The sequence below is a fragment of the Salvelinus fontinalis genome, chromosome 36 (genome assembly GCF_029448725.1).
Source record: "Salvelinus fontinalis isolate EN_2023a chromosome 36, ASM2944872v1, whole genome shotgun sequence".
Taxonomy (NCBI): Eukaryota; Metazoa; Chordata; class Actinopteri; order Salmoniformes; family Salmonidae; genus Salvelinus; species Salvelinus fontinalis.
Genome location: NC_074700.1, coordinates 23,948,311 through 23,971,787, shown reverse-complemented (window position 1 = coordinate 23,971,787; position 23,477 = coordinate 23,948,311). Strand labels below are relative to the sequence as shown.

The window sequence follows — 23,477 nt, the reverse complement described above, 5'->3', positions numbered from 1 at the left end:
CTATCGTTGTCTCTGATTTGGAATCATACTATGGCAGTCCTTTTTCCCTCTTTCATTTGTGGGTAGTTATTTTCTGTTTAATGTCTGCACCTGACAGAACTGTTCGCTTTTTTCGTTTTGTTACTTTGTTTCGAGTGTTTTTGATATTAAATAAAATCATGAACACTTATCACGCTGCGCTTTGGTCCACTCCTTCTGACGACGAGCGTTACAAACTCTCTAGTTTACTCCTAGAAGAATGACTAATCTTGCTGGTCATTTACCTGACTTTAATTCCATTTCATCTCAACATAACATATCTTATTGACACACAACATAATATTCAAACAGATCATTGCTAATTTTTTATCAATTGAATGTAATTATCACATTTATATTCGGAACTAACCTGATTGTTTCAAACACATTTTATGTTTATGGTACTGGAGCGCCATGACTAGGTCCAAAAAGCTCCTTAACAGCTTCTACCACCAAGGCATAAGACTGCTGAACAATTAACTCGTTGTTAATTATCTATGCATAGTCAGTTTACCCCTACCTACATATACAAATGACCTCGACTAACCTGTACCCCCGCACATTGACTCGGTACCGGTACCACCTGTATATAGCCTTGTTATTGTTATTTTATCGTGTTTAATAAAATTGTGCCGTCTGGCTTGCTTAATATAAGGAATTTGTTTTTTATTACATTTTTTACTTTAGTTTATTTAGTAAATATTTTGGTTCAGGGCTCCTAAGTAAGTATTTCATGGTTATATTCGGCGCATCTGACAAATAAAAGCTATACATTGTTTACAAAAGATTAAAGTGAAAAACCTAAATTATGGCATAATACAGCCTTATATTTTGTGTCATGAAGTTTATAAGCATTTATAAATGATCTTCAAGAATCTAGGGGTATCAATTGAAATGACTGTCGACCAGCAGCAGTGGTGTAAAGTACTTAAGTAAAAAATACTTTAAAGTACAACTTTTTATTTAACCAGGCAAGTCACAAATTCTTATTTACAATGACGGCCTACCCCGGCCAAACCCGGACAACGCTGGGCCAATTGTGCGCCGCCCTATGGGACTCCCAATCACGGCCGGATGTGATACAGCCTGGATTCGAACCAGGTACTATAGTGACACCTCTTGCACTGAGATGCAGTGCCTTTGACCGCTGCGCTACTCAGGAGCACTTAAGTTTTTTGGGGATATCTGTACTTTACTATTTATATTTTTGGCAACTTTTACTTCACTACATTCCGAAAGAAAATAATGCACTTTCCCTGACACCCAAAAATCCTTGATACATTTTGAAAGGAAAGTGGTCCAATTCACACACTTGTCAAGAGAACATCCCTGGTCATCCCTACTGCCTCTGATCTGGCAGACTCATTCAACACAAATGCTTCGTTAGTAAATTATGTCTGAGTGTTGGAGTGTGCCCCTGGCTATCCGTCAATAAAAAAATATATAAAATTGTGCCGTCCGGCTTGCTTAATATAAGGAATTTGAAATGATTTATACTTAAGTACATTTGAGCAATTCCATTTACTTTTGATACTTAAGTGTATTTAAATCCGAATACTTTTAGACTTTTACTAAAGTAATATTTTACTGGGTGACTTTTACTTTTACTTGAGTCATTTTCTATTAAGGTACCTGTACTTTTACTCAAGTACTTGAGTACTTTTTCCACCACTGCCCAGTAGGACATTACTTTAACCAAGACCTGTCATGAGGTACAGCTTGACACCATGGCTCCCTATAGGGTCCACAGGTCTATTGCTAGGCAACGTTTGGATAATGTTAGTCATTATGATATTACTAATAATCGGGTCTGCATTATCTGAATGGTGTCCACTGGATTACAAGGGGTTGAATAGAGGCCGTTTCAACTGAATTAGAGAGAGGAGACACCTTGGTTATCTCTCTAGGGTTAGCGTTCGAGTTGTGGTTGAGGTTAGGGTGGAAACAGGATGTGAAAATGAGGCTAGGGTTAAGGTTATGGTTGAGGCTGGAGTTGAACTGGCATGTGGACATGAAGTTAACCCTAACCCTAGCTTCATGTCCACACCCTGATTCCTCCTTATCTGTTAAGAAAGACACACCCTCTACCATTTTTTCTTCTTCTTCCATTGGTGGTCCCAAAGGCAAGGGTGGGCTGTGCCTGTTTGTTGTCCATTCACTAGCCTCTGCCGAGTCCCCAACAACCGGATGTTCCGGTTTTAAGGGGAAGTAAAATTATACTTTTCCTCCCCTTCTCGTTAACTCCAGTCAGGACCAATATGAAGCAGGCGCAGCCCGCCCTTTATATAGTTTCAGGCGTTTATTTTATGCCTGCTAGCCTTTCACTGATGCACATGATTCCGAAGAAGCGATTGGTCGAGGGCGGTGTCTGTCAGACGGCGAGGGCGTAGCTCTGTATTTCGCTCACTGTCAGAGCTCGAGGGACTAAACGAAGGGTTCGTTTCCGTTTGTAGGCTGCGGAAACCGAGTTTCACAGAGCTACGCAAGCCGAACAGAGACCGATTGGAGCTCGATCCTACGACTGAGAGGAGGAAATTGGACAGTATTGAGGAAGACCTTGTAATCAAAATACCGTCCAAATTTACACTAATATTACACGTTAATAGCACTGAAACTCAGTGCCTGTGAAGATGGGAGATAAGGCGGGGACCAGGTAAGGAGAAATTATCAGTCGTTGGTTGTTTTTAGCGTTTACATTTTTCCAGTGATGTTTGTGTTATTTGGGAAAATAGGCAATCATAAGGAAGAAAAGGGATCCTGGTTTCGCATTCAGAGACAGGGCATTCAGAGACAGGGCATGAACGGTAAGCAGCACGCTGGTCGAGGTTCCCTAAACATCAAGCAGCGATAACAGAGGGTTAGTTGAGAAGAGTGGAGGTTTCGTTGGTTCAGGGGAGAGAGATAGAGGAGACAATGATGAGAGAGAGAGTTTTAAGTGCGAATGAAATCATATCATCAATATGCAAGCGAACTCGTACTTCGCATTAGGCTATGGGCTAGTGGCGATACCGTTATCTAGAATGCAAAACACAGGGTCCGTTTGTACCTGTCAAATTGAGTGTAGGGAGGGGCTAGTCTATACTGTCGAAATTAACCTCAATCTGATTAATTCTACCCTACTCCTGCTAGATTGCTAGTTCCCAAAGTCAGACAGCCACATATTGTATCAGGTTGAAACAAAGTGATGCACTCGTCTACTGTAGCCACAAGCGACTTAATACATTGTTTATAAAAAAAATTATATCACCGTGTGCGGCAGCATCATTGTCAACGTTGTAACTCTCTTATTACAATGTAACGCAACCTAGACTCAAATAGACTCGCCTACTGTAGCCACTTCGTTGACGATAAACATAGGCTACTTCCTCTTTAAAGTAGCAAGTAAAGGGACAAGAGTTACCCTGAAAATGTCATGCGGCTGTCTGTCAGTTTGTCTGCAGTTTCTGTGAAAATCAAAATGTAACGTTAGGCTACTATTGTGTTAGTTTACCGCAGCACCGAATCATGACACGGTGACACCCCCGACTATGACGTGGGTTTGACGTATGGTTCTGGTTTAATTCTAATGCACGCACAAATGTAATGTGATCTGAGAGAGAACAATGGGATCCATATGAAATACTCTCTATTCCTCCCACCCCCCCCCCCCCTCTCTCTCCCCTCCCTCCCTTTCTCCCTCTTTCAATTAAATTCCAATTTAAGGGCTTTATTGGCATGGGAAACATGTTAACATTGCCAAAGCAAGTGAAGTAGATAATAAACAAAAGTGAAATAAACAATAGAAATTAACAGTAAAGATTACACTCACAAAAGTTCTAAAAGAATGAAGACATTACAAATGTCATATTATGTGCAAATAGTTAAAGTACAAATGGGAAAATAAATCAACATAAATATGCGTTGTATTTACAATGGTGTTTGTTCTTCACTGGTTGCCCTTTTCTTGTGGCAACAGGTCACACATCTTGCTGCTGTGATGGCACACTGTGGTATTTCACCCAGTAGATATGGGAGTTTATCAAAATCGGGTTTGTTTTCGAATTCTTTGTGGATCTGTGTAATCTGATGGAAATATGTGTCTCTAATATGGTCATACATTTGTCAGGAGGTTAGGAAGTGCAGCTCAGTTTCCATCTCATTTTGTGGGCAGTGTGCACATAGCCTGTCTTCTCTTGAGAGCCAGGTCTGCCTACGGCGGCCTTTCTCAATAGCAAGGCTATGCTCACTGAGTCTGTACATAGTCAAAACTTTCCTTAAATTTGGGTCAATCAAAGTGGTCAGGTATTCTGCCACTGTGTACTCTCTGTTTAGGGCCAAATAGCATTCTAGTTTGCTCTGTTTTTTTGTTAATTCTTTCCGATGTGTCAAGTAATTATCTTTTAGTTTTCTCATGATTTGGTTGGGTCTAATTGTGTTGCTGTCCAAGGGGCTCTGAGTCGCTCTCTCTCTCTCGCTCTCTCTGTCTCTGTATGAAATAAATTAAATACATCAAGTTCTTCCGCACCGATCTCAACAAAACATTTCTGTATGGACCTCGATTTGAATACGGGGGAATTGTCATGCTGAAACAGGAAAGGGCCTTCCCTAAACCCATGCCACAAAGTTGGAAACACAGAATCGTCTAGAATGTCATTGTATGCTGTAGTGTTAAGATTTCTCTTCACTGGTACGAAGGGGCCTAGGCCGAACCATGAAGAACAGCCCTAGACCATTATTCTTCCTCCACCAAACTTTACAGTTGTCACTATGCATTGGTGTAGGTAACATTATCCTGGCATCCGCCAAACCCAGATTCGTCCGTCGGACTGCCAGATGGTAAGTCTTGATTCATCACTTCAGAGAACGTGTTTCCACTGCTCCAGAGTCCAATGGCGGCGAGCTTTACACCACTCCAGCCAACGCTTGGCATTGCGCATGATGATCTTAGGCTTGTGTGCGGCTGCTCGGCAATGGAAACCCATTTCATTAAGCTCCCGACGAATAGTTCTTGTGCTGACGTTGCTTCCAGAGGTAGTTTGGATCTCAGTAGTGAATATTACAACCAAGGACAGACGATTTTTACGCGCTACATGCTTCAGCACTCGCCGGTCCCATTCTGTGAGCTTGTATGGCATACCACTTTGCGGCTGAGTCGTTGTTGCTCCTAGACATTGCCATTTCACAATAACAGCACTTACAGTTGCCTGGGGCAGTTCTAGCAGGGCAGAAATTTGACAAACTGATTTGTTGGAAAGGTGGCATCCAATGACGGTGTCACATTGAAAGTCACTGAGCTCTTCAGTAAGACCATTCTACTGACAATGTTTGTCTATGGAGATTGCATTGCTGTGTACTCAATTTTATATGCCTGTCAGCAACGGGTGTGTCTGAAATGGCAGAATCCACTAATTTGAAGGGGTGTTCATATACCTTTGTATATATAGTGTATTATTTACAAATAATGCGATTGAAAGAACCCGAATTTTCATCAGGATATTTCCTACTGTTTTTATTTGTTGGCTTTAGGTTTGTGTATTTTACTTAGTTGATGATGGAAGTTATAGGCCTAATGCTGCATTGGCCTGTGATGTATCATCTCTGAGTTCTAGACATTCATTTTTTTTTAGATCTTTATGATTAACCACGTGACAGTTATTATGAAAGTGAAACTGTTCCATGAAAATGCGCATATTGAAAATAATCATAACTGGCACGCAGATAGGTAGAAATGGGTAGGATAAATTGTAAGCTTCCCGATGGTCTTTTACTATTACACCCGTTAAACAATTTGTGAACGCGCAAGCGTCTGTTAGCAACGGGTGTGGCGCGTGCACACATAGGAGGTCCCGCCTCTGGATATCAAAGGCCCGGCCAAATGATTCGTTATGGCGCGGTCCCTGTAACAAGAATAATATGGCAACTATTGTCTAATAATAATAACAATGAAATAATAAGAGTCAATGTCTACAACAACTCCATTCAGATGAAACAACTAGGCGCCGGTTACACGCTGTAGCCTACTCTTTCTTATTTAGTATTAGGTTATTTAGCTAACTTAATTCAGTCATTTGAATTCCGTTTTGCATTGATAAGCCTAGTGATCACCCACTTCACGTTGCTACACTCTGACTAGTACCAACAACAACAAGCTGAAACCCGGGACACCTCTGTAGGCTATACAGCATGTATTTTTACGAGGCACACGTCATAAAAACTACATTCAAACGTGTGTTGTTTTATTAAATTAAGAATTTAAAATGTCATGGTATATCCTTGTGTGCAGCAATGTCACATGGATCGTTTAATTACATTTATTTATTTAATTTGACCAGTATTCAAAGTCACTGTCTGCCCGGCACACCTCGCACTGCGCCCTTAGCAACTCTTCATGCAGCAGCCTGAAATAACCTTTGACCTTCACTATTCCATCAGTACAGTATATAGCAAGGTTATTATAGTAAACTAAAACTGAACAAAAAATAATTAACAAACCCGTTTGAAAAACTAAAACTACAGTATACTCAAACTATTATCTTTGACTCCAAAACGAACAAAAAATAATAAAAATCAAAATGAATTATGTTCAGTTGTCGTTTTTTGGGGAGGGCAAAAATCAAATTGTTTTTCCAATGCGGGTTTCAATCTTTTTTTCTGATGGGGTCTTTATGCTTCTGAATCTGGCGGGTTAATACAGATTTCCTATGCACGCCTTTCCTACGCACTTGTCAGTAGTTGGTATTCAGAATTATTTTATGGAGATGCGTGACGGGCTTTGCAGGCGTGGAAAATATTTAGGGTGCGTTCGTAAATTCACCCTGGCGATGTACTCCGATTACAGAGCAATCTCATCTGAGTGTGCCAGAGCGCAGAATAATTTATGAATTTACGAACTCTCAACACCAGTTGAATATGGCGGGTAAATGTCGGGAAAAAAGCAACACATTTACTCATAAAGTGTTCATTCAATAGGGTTTTCAGTAAATGTTCTATGTGTAACCTTTATTTAACTAGGCAAGTCAGTTTAGAACTAATTCTTATTTTCAATGACGGCCTAGGAACAGTGGGTTAACTGCCTTGTTCAGGGGCAGAACAATAGATGTTTACCTTGTCAACTCAGGGATTCGATTTAGCAACCTTTCGGTTACTGGCCCAACACTCTAACCACTTGGCTACCTGCTGCCCCATCTAAAGCCATCCCTTTAAATTTGGTGTACAGATTCACTAGAATATTTGGTGAAAACGTTCAGAAGGTTAGGGCTCAATGGAAGAAAGCCTTGTAAATTCACACATATTCACACATATTCACACATATTCACACATACTCACACATATTCACACATACTGTAACGTCCTGACCAGAGTTCTTATGTGTTTTGCTTGTTTAGTGTTGGTCAGGACGTGAGCTGGGTGGGAATTCTATGTTGTGTGTCTAGTTCGTCTGTTTCTGTGTTCAGCCTAATATGGTTCTCAATCAGAGACAGCTGTCAATCGTTATCCCTGATTGAGAATCATATATAGGTGGCTTGTTTTGTGTTGGGGATTGTGGGTGGTTGTTTCCTGTCTCTGTGTTTGTATTCTGCACCAGACAGGTCTGTATCGGTTTGCCAGTTTTGTTATTTTGTATTTGTTTAGTGTTCACTGTAGTTTTTGTTAATTAAACATGTTGAGTACTGGCTACGCTGCGTGTTGGTTCGATCCCTGGTTCACCCCCTCTTCTAGTGAAGAGAGGGAAGGCCGCCATTACAGAACCACCCACCAATCTCGGACCAAGCAGCGTAGCAACGGGCAGCGGCAGCAGCAGCAGCAGCGGGAACAGGAGAAATGGATATGGGAGAACGAGCTGGACGGAAAAGGACCCTGGGCAGAGCCAGAGGATTATCGCCGCCCCAAAGCAGAGCTGGAGGCAGCAAAAGCAGAGAGGCGGCGTTTCGAGGAGCTAGCTCCGGAGCCGGATCTGGGTTACACCACTTGGGAGGAAATAGACAGGTGGTCGGTTGACCCAGGGAGAGTGCCGGAGCCCGCCTGGGATTCGATGGGGCAATATGCAGAGGGATACCGGTGAATGAGGTTAGCACGACGACGCGGTAAGAAGCCCGTGAAGAAACCCCCAAAATGTATTGGGGGGGGGGGGGGGGGGGGTGGCTAAACGATAGTGTGGCGAAGTCAGGTAGGAGACCTGCGCCCACTTCCCATGCTTACCGTGGAGAGCGGGAGTACGGGCAGACACCGCGTTATGCGGAAGAGCGCACGGTGTCTCCTGTACGTGTGCATAGCCCGGTGCGGGTTATTCCACCTCCCCGCACTGGCCGGGCTAGATTGAGCATTGAGCCAAGTGCCATGAAGCCGGCTCTACATATCTGGCCTCCAGTACGTCTCCTCGGGCCGGTGTACATGGCACCAACCTTACGCATGGTGTCCCCGGTTCGCCAACACAGCCCAGTGCGGATTATTCCACCTCCCCGCACTAGACGGGCTACGGGGAGCATTCAACCAGGTAAGGTTGGGCAGGCTCGGTGCTCAAGAGAGCCAGTACGCCTGCACGGTCCGGTATATCCGGCGCCACCTCCCCGCCCCAGCCCATTTCCTCCAGTTCCAGCACCCCGCACTCGCCTTATGGTGCGTGGCCCCAGCCCAGTACCACCAGTGCCTACACCACGCACCAGGCTTCCAGTGCGTCTCCAGAGGCCTGTTCCTCCTCCACGCACTCTCCCTATGGTGCGTGTCTCCTGCCCAGTACCTCCAGTTCCGGCACCACGCACCAAACCTCCTGTGCGTCTCCAGAGCCCTGTACACACTGTTCCTTCTCCCCACACTCGCCCTGAGGTGCGTGCCCTCAGCCCGGTACCTCCAGTTCCGGTACCACGCACCAGGCCTATAGTGCGCCTCGAGAGTCCAGTGTGCCCTGTTCCTGTTCCCCGCACTAGCCTTGAGGTGCGTGTCTCCAGTCCGGTACCACCAGTTCCGGCACCACGCACCAGGCCTACTGTGCGCCTCAGCCGGTCAGAGTCGGCCGTCTGCCCAACGCCGCCTGCACTGCTCGTATGCCCAGCGCCGTCTGAGCTGCCTGCCTATCCAGCACCATCTGAGCCATCCGTCTGCCCAGCGCCATCTGATCCATCCGTCTGCCCAGCGCCATCTGAGCCATCCGTCTGCCCAGCTACATCTGAGCCATCCGTCTGCCAACCGCCATCTGAGCCATCCGTCTGCCCAGCGCCATCTGAGCCATCCGTCTGCCCAGCGCCATCTGAGCCATCCGTCTGCCCAGCGCCATCTGAGCCATCCGTCTGCCCAGCGCCATCTGAGCCATCCGTCTGCCACGAGACTTCAGAGCCGCCCGTCTGTCCCGAGCCATTAGAGCCGTCCGCCAGTCAGGAGCCGCTAGAGCCGTCCGTCAGTCAGGAGCCGCCAGAGCCGCCAGCCAGTCAGGAGCCGCCAGAGCCGCCAGCCAGTCAGGAGCCGCCAGAGCCGCCAGCCAGTCAGGAGCCGCCAGAGCCGCCAGCCAGTCAGGAGCCGCCAGAGCCTCCAGCCAGTCAGGAGCCGCCAGAGCCGCCAGCCAGTCAGAAGCCGCCAGAGCCGCCAGCCAGTCAGAGCCGCCAGCCAGTCAGGAGCCGCCAGAGCCGCCCTCCAGTCATGAGCCGCCCTCCAGTCATGAGCCGCCCTCCAGTCATGAGCCGCACTCCAGTCATGAGCTGACCTCCAGTCATGAGCTGCCCTCCAGTCATGAGCTGCCCTCCAGTCATGAGCGGCCTTCCAGTCATGAGCGGCCTTCCAGTCATGAGCGGCCTTCCAGTCATGAGCGGCCTTCCAGTCATGAGCGGCCCTACAGTCATGAGCTGCCACTCAGTCCGGAGCTGCCACTCAGTCCGGAGCTGCCACTCAGTCCGGAGCTGCCACTCAGTCCGGAGCTGCCACTCAGTCCGGAGCTGCCACTCAGTCCGGAGCTGACATTCAGTCCGGAGCTGCCATTCGTCCTGAGCTGCCTCTCTGTCCTGAGCTACCTCTCTGTCCTGAGCCAGTACGCCTGCACGGTCCGGTATATCCGGCGCCACCTTCCCGCCCCAGCCCATTTCCTCCAGTTTCAGCACCCCACACTCGCCTTATGGTGCGTGGCCCCAGCCCAGTACCACCAGTGCCTACACCACGCACCAAACCTCCTGTGCGTCTCCAGAGCCCTGTACGCACTGTTCCTTCTCCCCACACTCGCCCTGAGGTGCGTGCCCTCAGCCCGGTACCTCCAGTTCCGGTACCACGCACCAGGCCTATAGTGCGCCTCGAGAGTCCAGTGTGCCCTGTTCCTGTTCCCCGCACTAGCCTTGAGGTGCGTGTCTCCAGTCCGGTACCACCAGTTCCGGCACCACGCACCAGGCCTACTGTGCGCCTCAGCCGGTCAGAGTCGGCCGTCTGCCCAACGCCGCCTGCACTGCTCGTCTGCCCAACGCCGTCTGAGCTGCCTGCCTGCCCAGCACCATCTGAGCCATCCGTCTGCCCAGCGCCATCTGATCCATCCGTCTGCCCAGCGCCATCTGAGCCATCCGTCTGCCCAGCGCCATCTGAGCCATCCGTCTGCCCAGCGCCATCTGAGCCATCCGTCTGCCCAGCGCCATCTGAGCCATCCGTCTGCCCAGCGCCATCTGAGCCATCCGTCTGCCCAGCGCCATCTGAGCCATCCGTCTGCCCAGCGCCATCTGAGCCATCCGTCTGCCCAGCGCCATCTGAGCCATCCGTCTGCCCAGCGCCATCTGAGCCATCCGTCTGCCCAGCGCCATCTGAGCCATCCGTCTGCCACGAGCCTTCAGAGCCGCCCGTCTGTCCCGAGCCATTAGAGCCGTCCGCCAGTCAGGAGCCGCTAGAGCCGTCAGCCAGTCAGGAGCCGCCAGAGCCGCCAGCCAGTCAGGAGCCGCCAGAGCCGCCAGCCAGTCAGGAGCCGCCAGAGCCGCCAGCCAGTCAGGAGCCACCAGAGCCGCCAGCCAGTCAGGAGCCGCCAGAGCCGCCAGCCAGTCAGGAGCCGCCAGAGCCGCCAGCCAGTCAGGAGCCGCCAGAGCCGCCAGCCAGTCAGAGCCGCCAGCCAGTCAGGAGCCGCCAGAGCCGCCCTCCAGTCATGAGCCGCCCTCCAGTCATGAGCTGCCTTCCAGTCATGAGCTGCACTCCAGTCATGAGCTGACTTCCAGTCATGAGCTGCCCTCCAGTCATGAGCTGCCCTCCAGTCATGAGCGGCCTTCCAGTCATGAGCGGCCTTCCAGTCATGAGCGGCCTTCCAGTCATGAGCGGCCCTACAGTCATGAGCTGCCACTCAGTCTGGAGCTGCCACTCAGTCCGGAGCTGCCACTCAGTCCGGAGCTGCCACTCAGTCCGGAGCTGCCACTCAGTCCGGAGCTGCCACTCAGTCCGGAGCTGCCATTCAGTCCGGAGCTGCCATTCAGTCCGGAGCTGCCATTCAGTCCGGAGCTGCCATTCGTCCTGAGCTGCCTCTCTGTCCTGAGCTACCTCTCTGTCCTGAGCTACCTCTCTGTCCTGAGCTACCTCCTAAATCATGTGGGGGCCTTGGGGAGGATTCTTAGGCCAAGGTCGTGGGCGAGGGTCGCCACTCAAAGGACGCTAAGGAGGGGGACAAAGACAGTGGTGGAGTGGTGTCCTCGTCCACCGCCGGAGCCGCCACCGCGGACAGATGCCCACCCAGACCCTCCCCTTGAGTTTTAGGGGTGCGTTCGGAGTCCGCACCTCAGGGGGGGGGGGGGGGGGGTACTGTAACATCCTGACCAGAGTTCTTATGTGTTTTGCTTGTTTAGTGTTGGTCAGGACGTGAGCTGGGTGGGAATTCTATGTTGTGTGTCTAGTTCGTCTGTTTCTGTGTTCAGCCTAATATGGTTCTCAATCAGAGACAGCTGTCAATCGTTGTCCCTGATTGAGAATCATATATAGGTGGCTTGTTTTGTGTTGGGGATTGTGGGTGGTTGTTTCCTGTCTCTGTGTTTGTATTCTGCACCAGATAGGTCTGTATCGGTTTGCCAGTTTTGTTATTTTGTATTTGTTTAGTGTTCACTGTAGTTTTTGTTAATTAAACATGTTGAGCACTGGCTACGCTGCGTGTTGGTTCGATCCCTGTTTCACCCCCTCTTCTAGTGAAGAGAGGGAAGGCCGCCGTTACACATACTCACACATATTCACATATATTCGTCTTATTTTCAGCACTTTGACATTCTATTAAAAGCGCTATAGAAATGTTATTTATTATTATAATAAAATTCATTTGTTAAATCCGTGAAATATTAGAAGAGGAGAAATGTGTGCAATAGGGTTTTGAGACGGTGGTCCTATATATCGACCCTAATGATCCTCACTAATCAAGGAACTGTATTGACAACGATCCAGTTGTGGTGAACCGTGCGCCTGGTTCCAGGTTTAACTGCTGGGTATGGTCCAGTCGTGGTGAACCGTGCGCCTGGTTCCAGGTTTAACTGCTGGGTATGGTCCAGTCGTGGTGAACCGTGCGCCTGGTTCCAGGTTTAACTGCTGGGTATGATCCAGTCATGGTGAACCGTGCGCCTGGTTCCAGGTTTAACTACTGGGTATGGTCCAGTCGTGGTGAACCGTGCGCCTGGTTCCAGGTTTAACTACTGGGTATGGTCTGCGTTACATAATGATTCAAATAGGCAAGTTATTGCACAACTTGTAATATATTAGCCTAAAATGATCCACTTTTTCTAGCGATCGTCAGGAACAACCACATGAACGTAACAGAGGAAAACAAAGATAAACTAACGATGTAAAGACTAAAACTAAAGTCAGTGACAGTTGTAAATGTATCTGGGTATAACTGACGGGGGCTACCAATAGTGACTAATATTTAACACAATACAAATGGTAAAAGTGAAAAGTCTGGGAATATAATGAAAACATTCTAGAAATCATAAATCAACTCGGTAGGTTTGGAGCTATTCTATCATATGCACATGGCTAGAGTTTATGGTATTCAAACTATGCATGTCCTATTCATCTCGGATATTATAGCAGACACAAGATAGTATAGCTTGGGTCTACCAAATATCATCCCAGGTTATAAGGCCAGCATTCCATTAACTTCACTGTGGAAAAAGTGTTGATATGCTTCAGTTTGCTGCCATATGACCTGTTTCCCATTTGTCTCCAGTGATCATAAGGTAATATAGATCTAAAATAAGTGCCATGTATATTTACAATCCCTCTTATTCAAACGTCTTACTCATTCAGCTAGATCCTATCAATAGACCTTATCACTTAGTAAATTACAGAAATAACACCATTCTCCATGCACTATCAGAAATAACACCATTCTCCATGCACTATCAGAAATAACACCATTCTCCATGCACTATCGGAAATAACACCATTATCCATGTACTATCGGAAATAACACCATTCTCCATGTACTATCGGAAATAACACCATTCTCCATGCACTATCGGAAATAACACCATTCTCCATGCACTATCATAAATAACACCATTCTCCATGCACTATCAGAAATAACACCATTCTCCATGTACTATCGGAAATAACTCCATTCTCCATGCACTATCGGAAATGACACCATTCTCCACGCACTATCTGAAATGACACCATTCTCCATGCACTATCAGAAATAACACCATTCTCCATGCACTATCAGAAATAACACCATTCTCCATGCACTATCAGAAATAACACCATTCTCCACGCACTATCTGAAATGACACCATTCTCCATGCACTATCAGAAATAACACCATTCTCCATGCACTATCGGAAATAACACCATTTGGAACCGACAGGTTGCTCAACCTTATTCACGGTTTCCTTCACGTGTAAAAGGTGTGGTGGAATTATGAGGGAATGAAGTCAAGGTCAGGATATGGTGTATCTGCAGACACATAACTAGTGAATAGCAGGCTATTCTCATGCTGAAGTTCAGGGTCAGAATACGGATAGAGAGAAAAGTTGGGTGAGCCCTATCTGTGCATGTAACTGTGTATGTGTGTTTGTTTGTTTGTGTGTGGTGTGTGGTGTGTGTGTTATATCTGTCTCATATATGTCTGTGGGACGTGGAAGTCTAAATGAACCAACTTATAAATCAAATCAAAACAAACCGAACAAGCAGAACAAAACTTCCCTACATAGTACACTACTTTTTACAATAGCCCTATGGGTAGTGCACTATAAAGGGAATAGGGTGCTATGTAAGATGCATGGATAGATTCACAGACGGTAAGCAGGAGGCTGAGTGAGAAGAGAATGTGTAGGCGTCATCCTTCCGGTGTTCTATGCATTCTAGAATTAGTTTAAAAAAAGAACATCTCTCTCTTCCTTTCACTCTCTATCCTCTCTCTCGTCCTTTGCTTCTCTGTCTTCTTCTCTCACCACTCTCTCTGCCTCCCTCGCTTTTTTCACTAGAGAGATAGAGAGAGAGGCTTAGAGGAGTGGGTGTGATGTACAGTAAAACACAGTGTAACCACCGGGAAGCCAGTTGTCCTTTTACTGTGGTTAGATATGCTGACAACACAGACACTCACTCACAGAGTTTTTCACTCTCGCTCTGCCCTCGTTTTGTCGTTTCCCTAGATCTCTCCATTCGCTCCCCTTCTCTCCTCACCTGTTCAACTTGGTTAATGAGGGACTAACAATAGAGATTAAACACAGGCACACACGCGATTAGACTCGCTCACTGTACAGTGGAAGAACCGAAGGCCTCAGGTTCTTAGTTCAGTTGACGTGGGACGTCGATGCATTTCAACAGGTCAGGAAACCATTTTTGGAGTGAACAATCCCTTTAAGTTTCAGTGCTGCTATTGCCTGTGAGCTGTATTGGGCGATAGGAAGCCATGAGGTTAGACAGGGTTGCAGATGACAGTTCCTCACTCTTTCGTTTCTCACCATTCCATCTCTCCCTCGTTCCATTTAGTTCCCCCCATCTCTCTCTCGTTCCATTTAGTTCTCTCTCTCTAACCCCTTAAAACACACACAATGGAACAGATTAGGGATGGACTGCCTGACCTCACTGAAAAAAAAAACACTTTACACACACAGAGACAGAGACAGAGACAGAGACAGAGACAGAGACAGAGACAGAGACAGAGACAGAGACAGAGACAGAGACAGAGACAGAGACAGAGAGACAGAGAGACAGAGAGACAGAGAGACAGAGAGAGAGAGACAGAGAGACAGAGAGACAGAGAGAGAGAGAGAGAGAGAGAGAGAGAGAGAGAGAGAGAGAGAGAGAGAGAGAGAGAGAGAGAGAGAGAGAGACCAAGGAGGGTCTACAGCAGCACCTAGATCAGGGTTCGTCAACTAGGTTTGGCCTCGGGCCAAATTGTTTCTGAGCTAATAGTCGGCGGGCCAGAACATAATTAGCATATCATTTTATCACAATTAATAGGCCTACACTACAAATGTAACATATTTAACACATCTGATTAGTACATAATACGTTCAGTGACAATAAGATAATCATTTTGATCTGATTATGCTCATAAAATCCCCCATGTCTCTATTCAATTATTATTTATGTCTATTTCTCTGTGTGTTGATTGGTGGAGAAAAAACAGGTCTGCGTAGCCTACTGTAGGCTACACTACTTTATTAATGTCAACATTCATTCAGAACAATTGACTTGATAGCGAGAGAAAATGTCACTCTCAAAAAGTATCGAAAGAAAGGTGGATAATGAAAATGGAAGTTTCAGGGAAGAATGGCCAGAATGTCACGATCGTGTGGCGGATTAACGGACCAAAATGCAGCTTTTGGAAAATAAGCCATCTTCCTTTTATTATACCACGAAGATGAACACGACACAAAAACACTTTAACAAAACGACCGTGAAGCTACAAACGTTGTGCACAAACATACAGGCTACTAACGTTCTTACATAGACAATTACCCACAACTAATGAGAGCCTATGGCTACCCTAAATAAGGCTCCCAATCAGAGACAACCGAAATCAGCTGTCTCTAATTGGGAACTCATTCGGGTAACCATAGACTCCCCTAGAATACTAACCACCATAGACAATACTAGACATCTACACTCAACACAAAACCATACACTACAACCCATAACCCCTTTACCAAATAAACACCCAAAACCAACAAAACATAAACATTCCCCATGTCACACCCTGACCTAACTAAAATAATAAAGAAAACAAAGAATAATAAGGCCAGGGCGTGACATAACCCCCCCCTTGAGGCGCGAACTCCGGGCGCACCATACACAGTCTAGGGGAGGGTCTGGGTGGGCTCCCCTCCACGGTGGCGGCTCCGGCTCTGGTCGTAGTCCCCACGTCACCACAGTACCTAACCACCTCCTAGGCCTCCTCCAAACGACCCCCCTCCACATTAACCATTAACCCCATTGCATTCAGGGGGAGTTCCGGACTAAGGGACAGCTCCGGACTAAGAACCAGTACCAGGGTCAGGGGCAGTACCAGGATAAGGGGCAGTACCAGGGTAAGGGGCAGCACCAGGGTAAGGGGCAGCACCAGGGTAAGGGGCAGCACCAGGGTAAGGGGCAGCACCAGGGTAAGGGGCAGCACCAGGGTAAGGGGCAGCTCCAGGGTAAGGGGCAGCTCCGGACTGAGGAATGGCAGCTCCGGACTGAAGGACTGCAGCTCCGGACTGAGGGACTGCAGCTCCGGACTGAGGGACAGCCCATGGCTGGCTGACAGATCTGGCTGCTCATGGCTGGCTAACGGATCTGGCTGCTCATGGCTGGCTAACTGATCTGGCTGCTCATGGCTAGCTGACGGATCTGGCTGCTCATGGCTAGCTGACGGATCTGGCTGCTCATGGCTAGCTGACGGATCTGGCTGCTCATGGCTAGCTGACGGATCTGGCTGCTCATGGCTAGCTGACGGATCTGGCTGCTCATGGCTAGCTGACGGATCTGGCTGCTCATGGCTAGCTGACGGATCTGGCTGCTCATGGCTAGCTGACGGATCTGGCTGCTCATGGCTAGCTGACGGATCTGGCTGCTCATGGCTAGCTGACGGATCTGGCTGCTCATGGCTAGCTGACGGATCTGGCTGCTCATGGCTAGCTGACGGATCTGGCTGCTCATGGCTGGCTGACTGATCTGGCTGCTCCTGTCTGGTTGGCGGCTCTGGCAGATCCTGTCTGGTTGGCGGCTCTGGCAGATCCTGTCTGGTTGGCGGCTCTGGCAGATCCTGTCTGACGGACGGCTCTAGCGGCTCCTGTCCGGCTGGCGGCTCTAGCGGCTCCTGTCTGGCGGATGGCTCAGTGGGCTCATGGCAGACGGGCGGCTTTGCAGGCTCATGGCAGACGGGCGGCTTTGCAGGCTCATTGCAGACGGATGGCTCAGATGGCGCTGGGGAGACGGATGGCTCAGATGGCGCTGGGGAGACGGATGGCTCAGATGGCGCTTGGCAGACGGGCAGTTCAGTCATTGCAGTGCAGACGGCAGACTCCTGCCGGCTGAGGCGCACTGTAGGCCTGGTGCGTGGTGCCGGGACTGGTGGCACCGGGCTGGAGACACGCATCTCAGGGCTAGTGCGGGGAGCAGCAACAGGACGCACAGGACTCTGGGGACACACAGGAGGCTTGGTGCGTGGTTTAGACACTGGTGGTAAAGGGCTGGAGACACGCACCATATAGCTAGTGCGTGGAGGAGGCACTGGTGGTACTGGATTGGGGCGGGGAGGTGGCGCCGGAAATACCGGACCGTGCAGGCGTACTGGCTCCCTTGAACGCCGAGCCTGTCCAACCTTACCTGGTTCTATGCTCCCCGTCGCCTGACCAGTGCGGGGAGGTGGAATAACCCGCACCGGCCTATGTAGGCGAACCGGGGACACCATGCGTAAGGCTGGTGCCATGTACGCCGGCCCGAGGAGACGCACTGGTGACCAGATGCGTTGGGCCGGCTTCATGACATATGGCTCAACGCTCAGTCTAGCCCGGCCGATACGTGGAGCTGCAATGTACCGAACCGGGCTATGCACGCGTACAGGAGACACCGTGCGCTCTACTGCGTAACACGGTGTCTGCCCGTACTCCCGCTCTCCACGGTAAGTACAGGGAGTAGGCGCAGGTTTCCTACCTGACTTCGCCACACTCCCTTTAAGGCCCCCCCCAAGAAATTTTTGGGTTGTACTCACGGGTCTCCAGCCTTGTCTCCGTGCTGCCTCCTCATATCGCCTCCTCTCGGCTTTCGCTGCCTCCAGCTCTTCACGAGGGAGGCGATATTCTCCAGGTTGATCCCACGGCCCCTTACCATCCAGTATCTCCTCCCATGTCCAGAAATCCTTTGGTGGTAGGTCCTGTTGCCGCCTTCCATGCCGCTTGGTCCTATGGTGGGTAATTCTGTCACGATCGTGTGGCGGATTAACGGACCAAAATGCAGCTTTTGGAAAATAAGCCATCTTCCTTTTATTATACCACGAAGATGAACACGACACAAAAACACTTTAACAAAACAACAAAATAACAAAACGACCGTGAAGCTACAAACGTTGTGCACAAACATACAGGCTACTAACGTTCTTACATAGACAATTACCCACAACTAATGAGAGCCTATGGCTACCCTAAATAAGGCTCCCAATCAGAGACAACCGAAATCAGCTGTCTCTAATTGGGAACTCATTCGGGTAACCATAGACTCCCCTAGAATACTAACCACCATAGACAATACTAGACATCTACACTCAACACAAAACCATACACTACAACCCATAACCCCTTTACCAAATAAACACCCAAAACCAACAAAACATAAACATTCCCCATGTCACACCCTGACCTAACTAAAATAATAAAGAAAACAAAGAATAATAAGGCCAGGGCGTGACACAGAAGGATATCTGCGTTCACCTTACCATCTTTTCCCACTGCCAAGCCAGTGTGTCTTATTTGCAATGAAGATGTAGCTGTTTGCAAAGAATTCAATCTCAGACGTCATTATGAATGTAAGCATGGAACTTTCAAAGTGGCCTTCCAGCCCCAGACAGAGGCCCTAACTGAAAGATACACAAATAGCTTTTTGGGCAGACATATTCTGTCACTTAAACGAGCTGAATCTGCAGTTACAAGGAAGAGGGAAAACAGTGGTGGACATGGTGTGAAAAGTTGAGGCCTTTACTAGGAAGCTTGAGTTGTTCTATTTGGACATGTGATCTGGCTGAACCCACAGGCAGAGGGACCAGGCCGCAGCGTTGTCACAGAGGTGATGCAAGATATCATCAAGCAGCTGAGGGACAACTTCTCCACCAGATTGGAAGACTACAGCGTGCCCAAGGACATCATTGTATTTGTACGTGATCCTCTCACAGTCCGCCCAGGTGGAGAACTCTCCTTCCTTGCTAAGAAAACGATATTCTCGCTGGATGAGGCCGCAATTCAAACTGAGCTGATTGAATTACAGACATCGAGCCAAATCAGGAATGCGGTCAGGAGTGCCGAGTCATTGTGTGCGTTGTGGGTGGCATTACCAGAGGAAAACAGCACAATAAAGATACTTGCCTTTACACGTGCTAACAATGTTGGGATCAAATTACACCAGTGAGTCCTCTTTTTCGTCTATGAACACAATACATTTGTATTTTATTTAACCAGGCAGGTCAGTTAAGAACACATTAATATTTACAATGACGGCCTAGGAACAGTGGGTTAACTGCCTTGTTCAGGGGAACAGTGGGTTAACTGCCTTGTTCAGGGGAACAGTGGGTTAACTGCCTTGTTCAGGGGAACAGTGGGTTAACTGCCTTGTTCAGGGGAACAGTGGGTTAACTGCCTTGTTCAGGGGTAGAATGACATATTTTTACCTTGTCAGCTCAGGGATTCAATCTAGTAACCTTTCGATTACTGGCACAACGCTCTAACCACTAGTCTACCTGCCGCCCCTACACTCTAACCACTAGTCTACCTGCCGCTCCTACACTCTAACCACTACTCTACCTGCCGCCTCTACACTCTAACCACTAGTCTACCTGCCGCCCCTACACTCTAACCACTAGTCTACCTGCCGCTCCTACACTCTAACCGCTAGTCTACCTGCCGCCCACACCAGACTCCGGACAGAAACCGGTTTTCACATAATTCAATCAAGGACTGCCTGCGCATCAAAATCACATCCATCTCACCTGACATCCACAAGATTGTGTCCGAGGGGAAATTCAACTTCTCTCATTAAGTAACTTAGTGGCCTATATGACCGTTTTTAGTAAATACTAACATCATTGTGAGAGGTTGTCCAGGGATATTTAGGTCTTAAGCTGACAGTATGTTCTGTTTGTTCAGCCGTTACAGGAGCAGACTATCACCATACATACATTCAGACACAGACATCACCTTTTTTTCTTTAAGTAATTGTTTTATGTAGGATGCTACATTTTTGACCAGTTGCAATTCTAAGTAGACCTAATAAAAAAGATCTCACTTCGATTAGGCAATCTTTTTTCTTTCTTTAAAAGATGCAGTTAAGCCTCATAGCCGACCTCAGACAGTTAAGTTATTTTATAGGCCTTGGCTCGGATGAAATATACTCAAATTAAGCCCTCATTGTTTGTAAAGTCAAATGAAAATGAAGATTATTGTTGAAATTAATTACTCGACTGGTGTAGTTTTTCTCCATCTGTTGCTGTGCGCCACTTGCATAACAAGTTAGCTATATTTTCAGCACCAGGAGCTGTTCACCTCCTATTGATTGTGCTCTATTTGCAGCTTTACCTTTCAGCACCACAAAGTGGTCCGCTGCCTGTTTTATTAGTTGTCTGTCTCCTGCATTCTCTCTCCTCTTGCAGTTCAAGTTCAAATGCAGGTTTTGCGTTATTTAGGGAGGGTAACTTCCTTCTTGGGAAATTGCATTTGGGACTTGAGAATTTTTTATGATGTATCTTAAAAATAAACACATTTATAACTAATTTGGGGGGTTTTGGGGGGCCAAATAATAATGCTGGTGGGCCAGATTTTGCCGGCGAGCCGCCAGTTGGGGAACCATGACCTAGATCTTCTGCACAGATTCTGCCAGACCTGGGCCCTAACAGTAAATCTCAGTAAGACAAAAATAATGGTGTTCCAAAAAAGGTCCAGTTGCCAGGACCACAAATACAAATTCCATCTAGACATCGTTGCCCTAGAGCACAGAAAAAACAATATATACCTCGGCCTCAACATCAGCGCCACAGGTAACTTCCACAAAGCTATGAACGATCTGAGAGACAAAAAGGGCCTTCTATGCCATCAAAAGGAACATAAAATTCGACAAACCAATTAGGATCTGGCTAAAATTAATTGATTCAGTTATAGAACCCATTGCCCTTTATGGTTGTGAGGTCTGGTGTCCAATTGAGACTCTGCATGCAAAATTCTGCAAAAAGATCCTCAGTGTACAATGTAAAACACCTAATGATGCATGCAGAGCAGAATTAGGCCGATAGCCGCTAATTATCAAAATCCAGAAAAGAGCCGGTAAATTCTACAACCACCTAAAAGGAAGCGATTCCCAAACCTTCCATAACAAAGCCATCACCTACAGAGAGATGAACCTGGAGAAGAGTCCCCTAAAGCAAGCTGGTCCTGGGGATCACAGACCGCACAGAGCCCCAGGACAGCAACACAATTAGACCCAACCAAATCATGAGAAAACAAAAAGAGAATTATTGACACATTGAAAAGAATTAACAACAAAAAAACAGAGCAAACTAGAATGCTATTTGGCCCTACACAGAGAGTACACAGTGGCAGAATACCTGACCACTGTGACTGAACCAAAATTAAGGAAATCTTCGACTATGTACAGACTCAGTGAGCATAGCCTTGCTATTGAGAAAGGCCGCCGTAGGCAGACCTGGCTCTCAAGAGAAGACAAGCTATGTGCACACTGCCCACAAAATGAGGTGGAAACTGAGCTGCACTTCCTAACCTCCTGCCAAATGTATGACCATATTAGAGACACGTATTTCCCTCAGTTTACACAGACCCACAAAGAAATACCACAGTGTGCCATCACAGCATCAAGATTTGCCACAAGAAAAGGGCAACCGGTGAAGAATAAACACCATTGTCAAAAAAAAAAAATCCCTTTTGTACTTGATCTATTTGCACATCGTTAAAACACTGTATATAGACTTAATGTGACATTTGAAATGTCTTTATTCTTTTGGAACTTTTGTGAGTAATATTTACTGTTCATTTTATTTGTTTTGTTTATCTGACTTTTGTTTATTATCTATTTCACTTGTTTTGGCAATGTTAACATTTGTTTCCCATGCCAATAAAGCCCTTTGACATGAATTGAGAGAGAGAGAGAGGAGAGAGAGAGAGAGGAGACAGAGAGAGAGGAAGACCCACTTCAGTTTTTAGGACAAGGAGGAGACTACATACAGTATGTGCATCAGTGGGTGTAGCTGGTAGCAGGAAGTGGGGGTCATGGGGTTTTGTGGTCGAGGTGTTAAATGTTGCCACAGGAGGAGAGAGGTCTTGGTCCTCAGGTCTTGTCGTTCTAAGATGCTCTTAGGATACCTACCGTATGTACTTACAAATGGAGTGTGTGTGTTAGTGTGTGTGTGGGCATCATATCCCCATATACTGTGTGTTAGTGTGTGTGTGGGCATCATATCTCTCCATATACTGTGTGTGTTAGTGTGTGTGTGGGCATCATATCCTCATATACTGTGTGTTAGTGTGTGTGTGGGCATCATATCCTCATATACTGTGTGTTAGTGTGTGTGTGGGCATCATATCTCCATATACTGTGTGTTAGTGTGTGTGTGGGCATCATATCTCCATATACTGTGTGTGTTAGTGTGTGTGTGGGCATCATATCTCCATATACTGTGTGTGTTAGTGTGTGTGTGGGCATCATATCTCCATATACTGTGTGTGTTAGTGTGTGTGTGGGCATCATATCTCCATATACTGTGTGTGTTAGTGTGTGTGTGGGCATCATATCCCCATATACTGTGTGTTAGTGTGTGTGTGGGCATCATTTCTCTCCATATACTGTGTGTGTTAGTGTGTGTGTGGGCATCATATCCCCATATACTGTGTGTTAGTGTGTGTGTGGGCATCATTTCTCTCCATATACTGTGTGTGTTAGTGTGTGTGTGGGCATCATATCTCCATATACTGTGTGTGTTAGTGTGTGTGTGGGCATCATATCCCCATATACTGTGTGTTAGTGTGTGTGTGGGCATCATTTCTCTCCATATACTGTGTGTGTTAGTGTGTGTGTGGGCATCATATCCCCATATACTGTGTGTTAGTGTGTGTGTGGGCATCATATCTCTCCATATACTGTGTGTGTTAGTGTGTGTGTGGGCATCATATCTCCATATACTGTGTGTGTTAGTGTGTGTGTGGGCATCATATCCCCATATACTGTGTGTTAGTGTGTGTGTGGGCATCATTTCTCTCCATATACTGTGTGTGTTAGTGTGTGTGTGGGCATCATATCCCCATATACTGTGTGTTAGTGTGTGTGTGGGCATCATATCTCTCCATATACTGTGTGTGTTA

General features: G+C 47.3%; 2 protein-coding genes across 5 annotated transcripts in view; both read left to right on the top strand.

The window, feature by feature from the left end:
• The first annotated feature begins 2,267 nt into the window (after nt 1-2,267).
• LOC129835492 (arrestin red cell-like) overlaps nt 2,268-23,477 on the top strand; it is a 97,552-nt gene continuing 76,342 nt past the window's right edge. Inside the window, exon 1 of one of the 4 annotated variants that reach the window (XM_055901136.1) lies at nt 2,268-2,671. In XM_055901136.1, the coding sequence (XP_055757111.1) occupies nt 2,649-2,671 (23 nt within the window). In that variant the 5' untranslated portion in view covers nt 2,268-2,648. The remainder of the gene's footprint in view (nt 2,672-23,477) is intronic. The other 3 variants (XM_055901139.1, XM_055901138.1, XM_055901137.1) reach the window with 3 other exon arrangements.
• LOC129835491 (uncharacterized) overlaps nt 11,745-23,477 on the top strand; it is a 15,180-nt gene continuing 3,447 nt past the window's right edge. Inside the window, exons 1-2 of the mRNA XM_055901135.1 lie at nt 11,745-15,707; nt 18,819-23,477. The exon at nt 18,819-23,477 is cut by the window's right edge and continues 3,447 nt beyond it. The gene's annotated coding sequence lies outside the window, so the exon portion shown is untranslated. The remainder of the gene's footprint in view (nt 15,708-18,818) is intronic.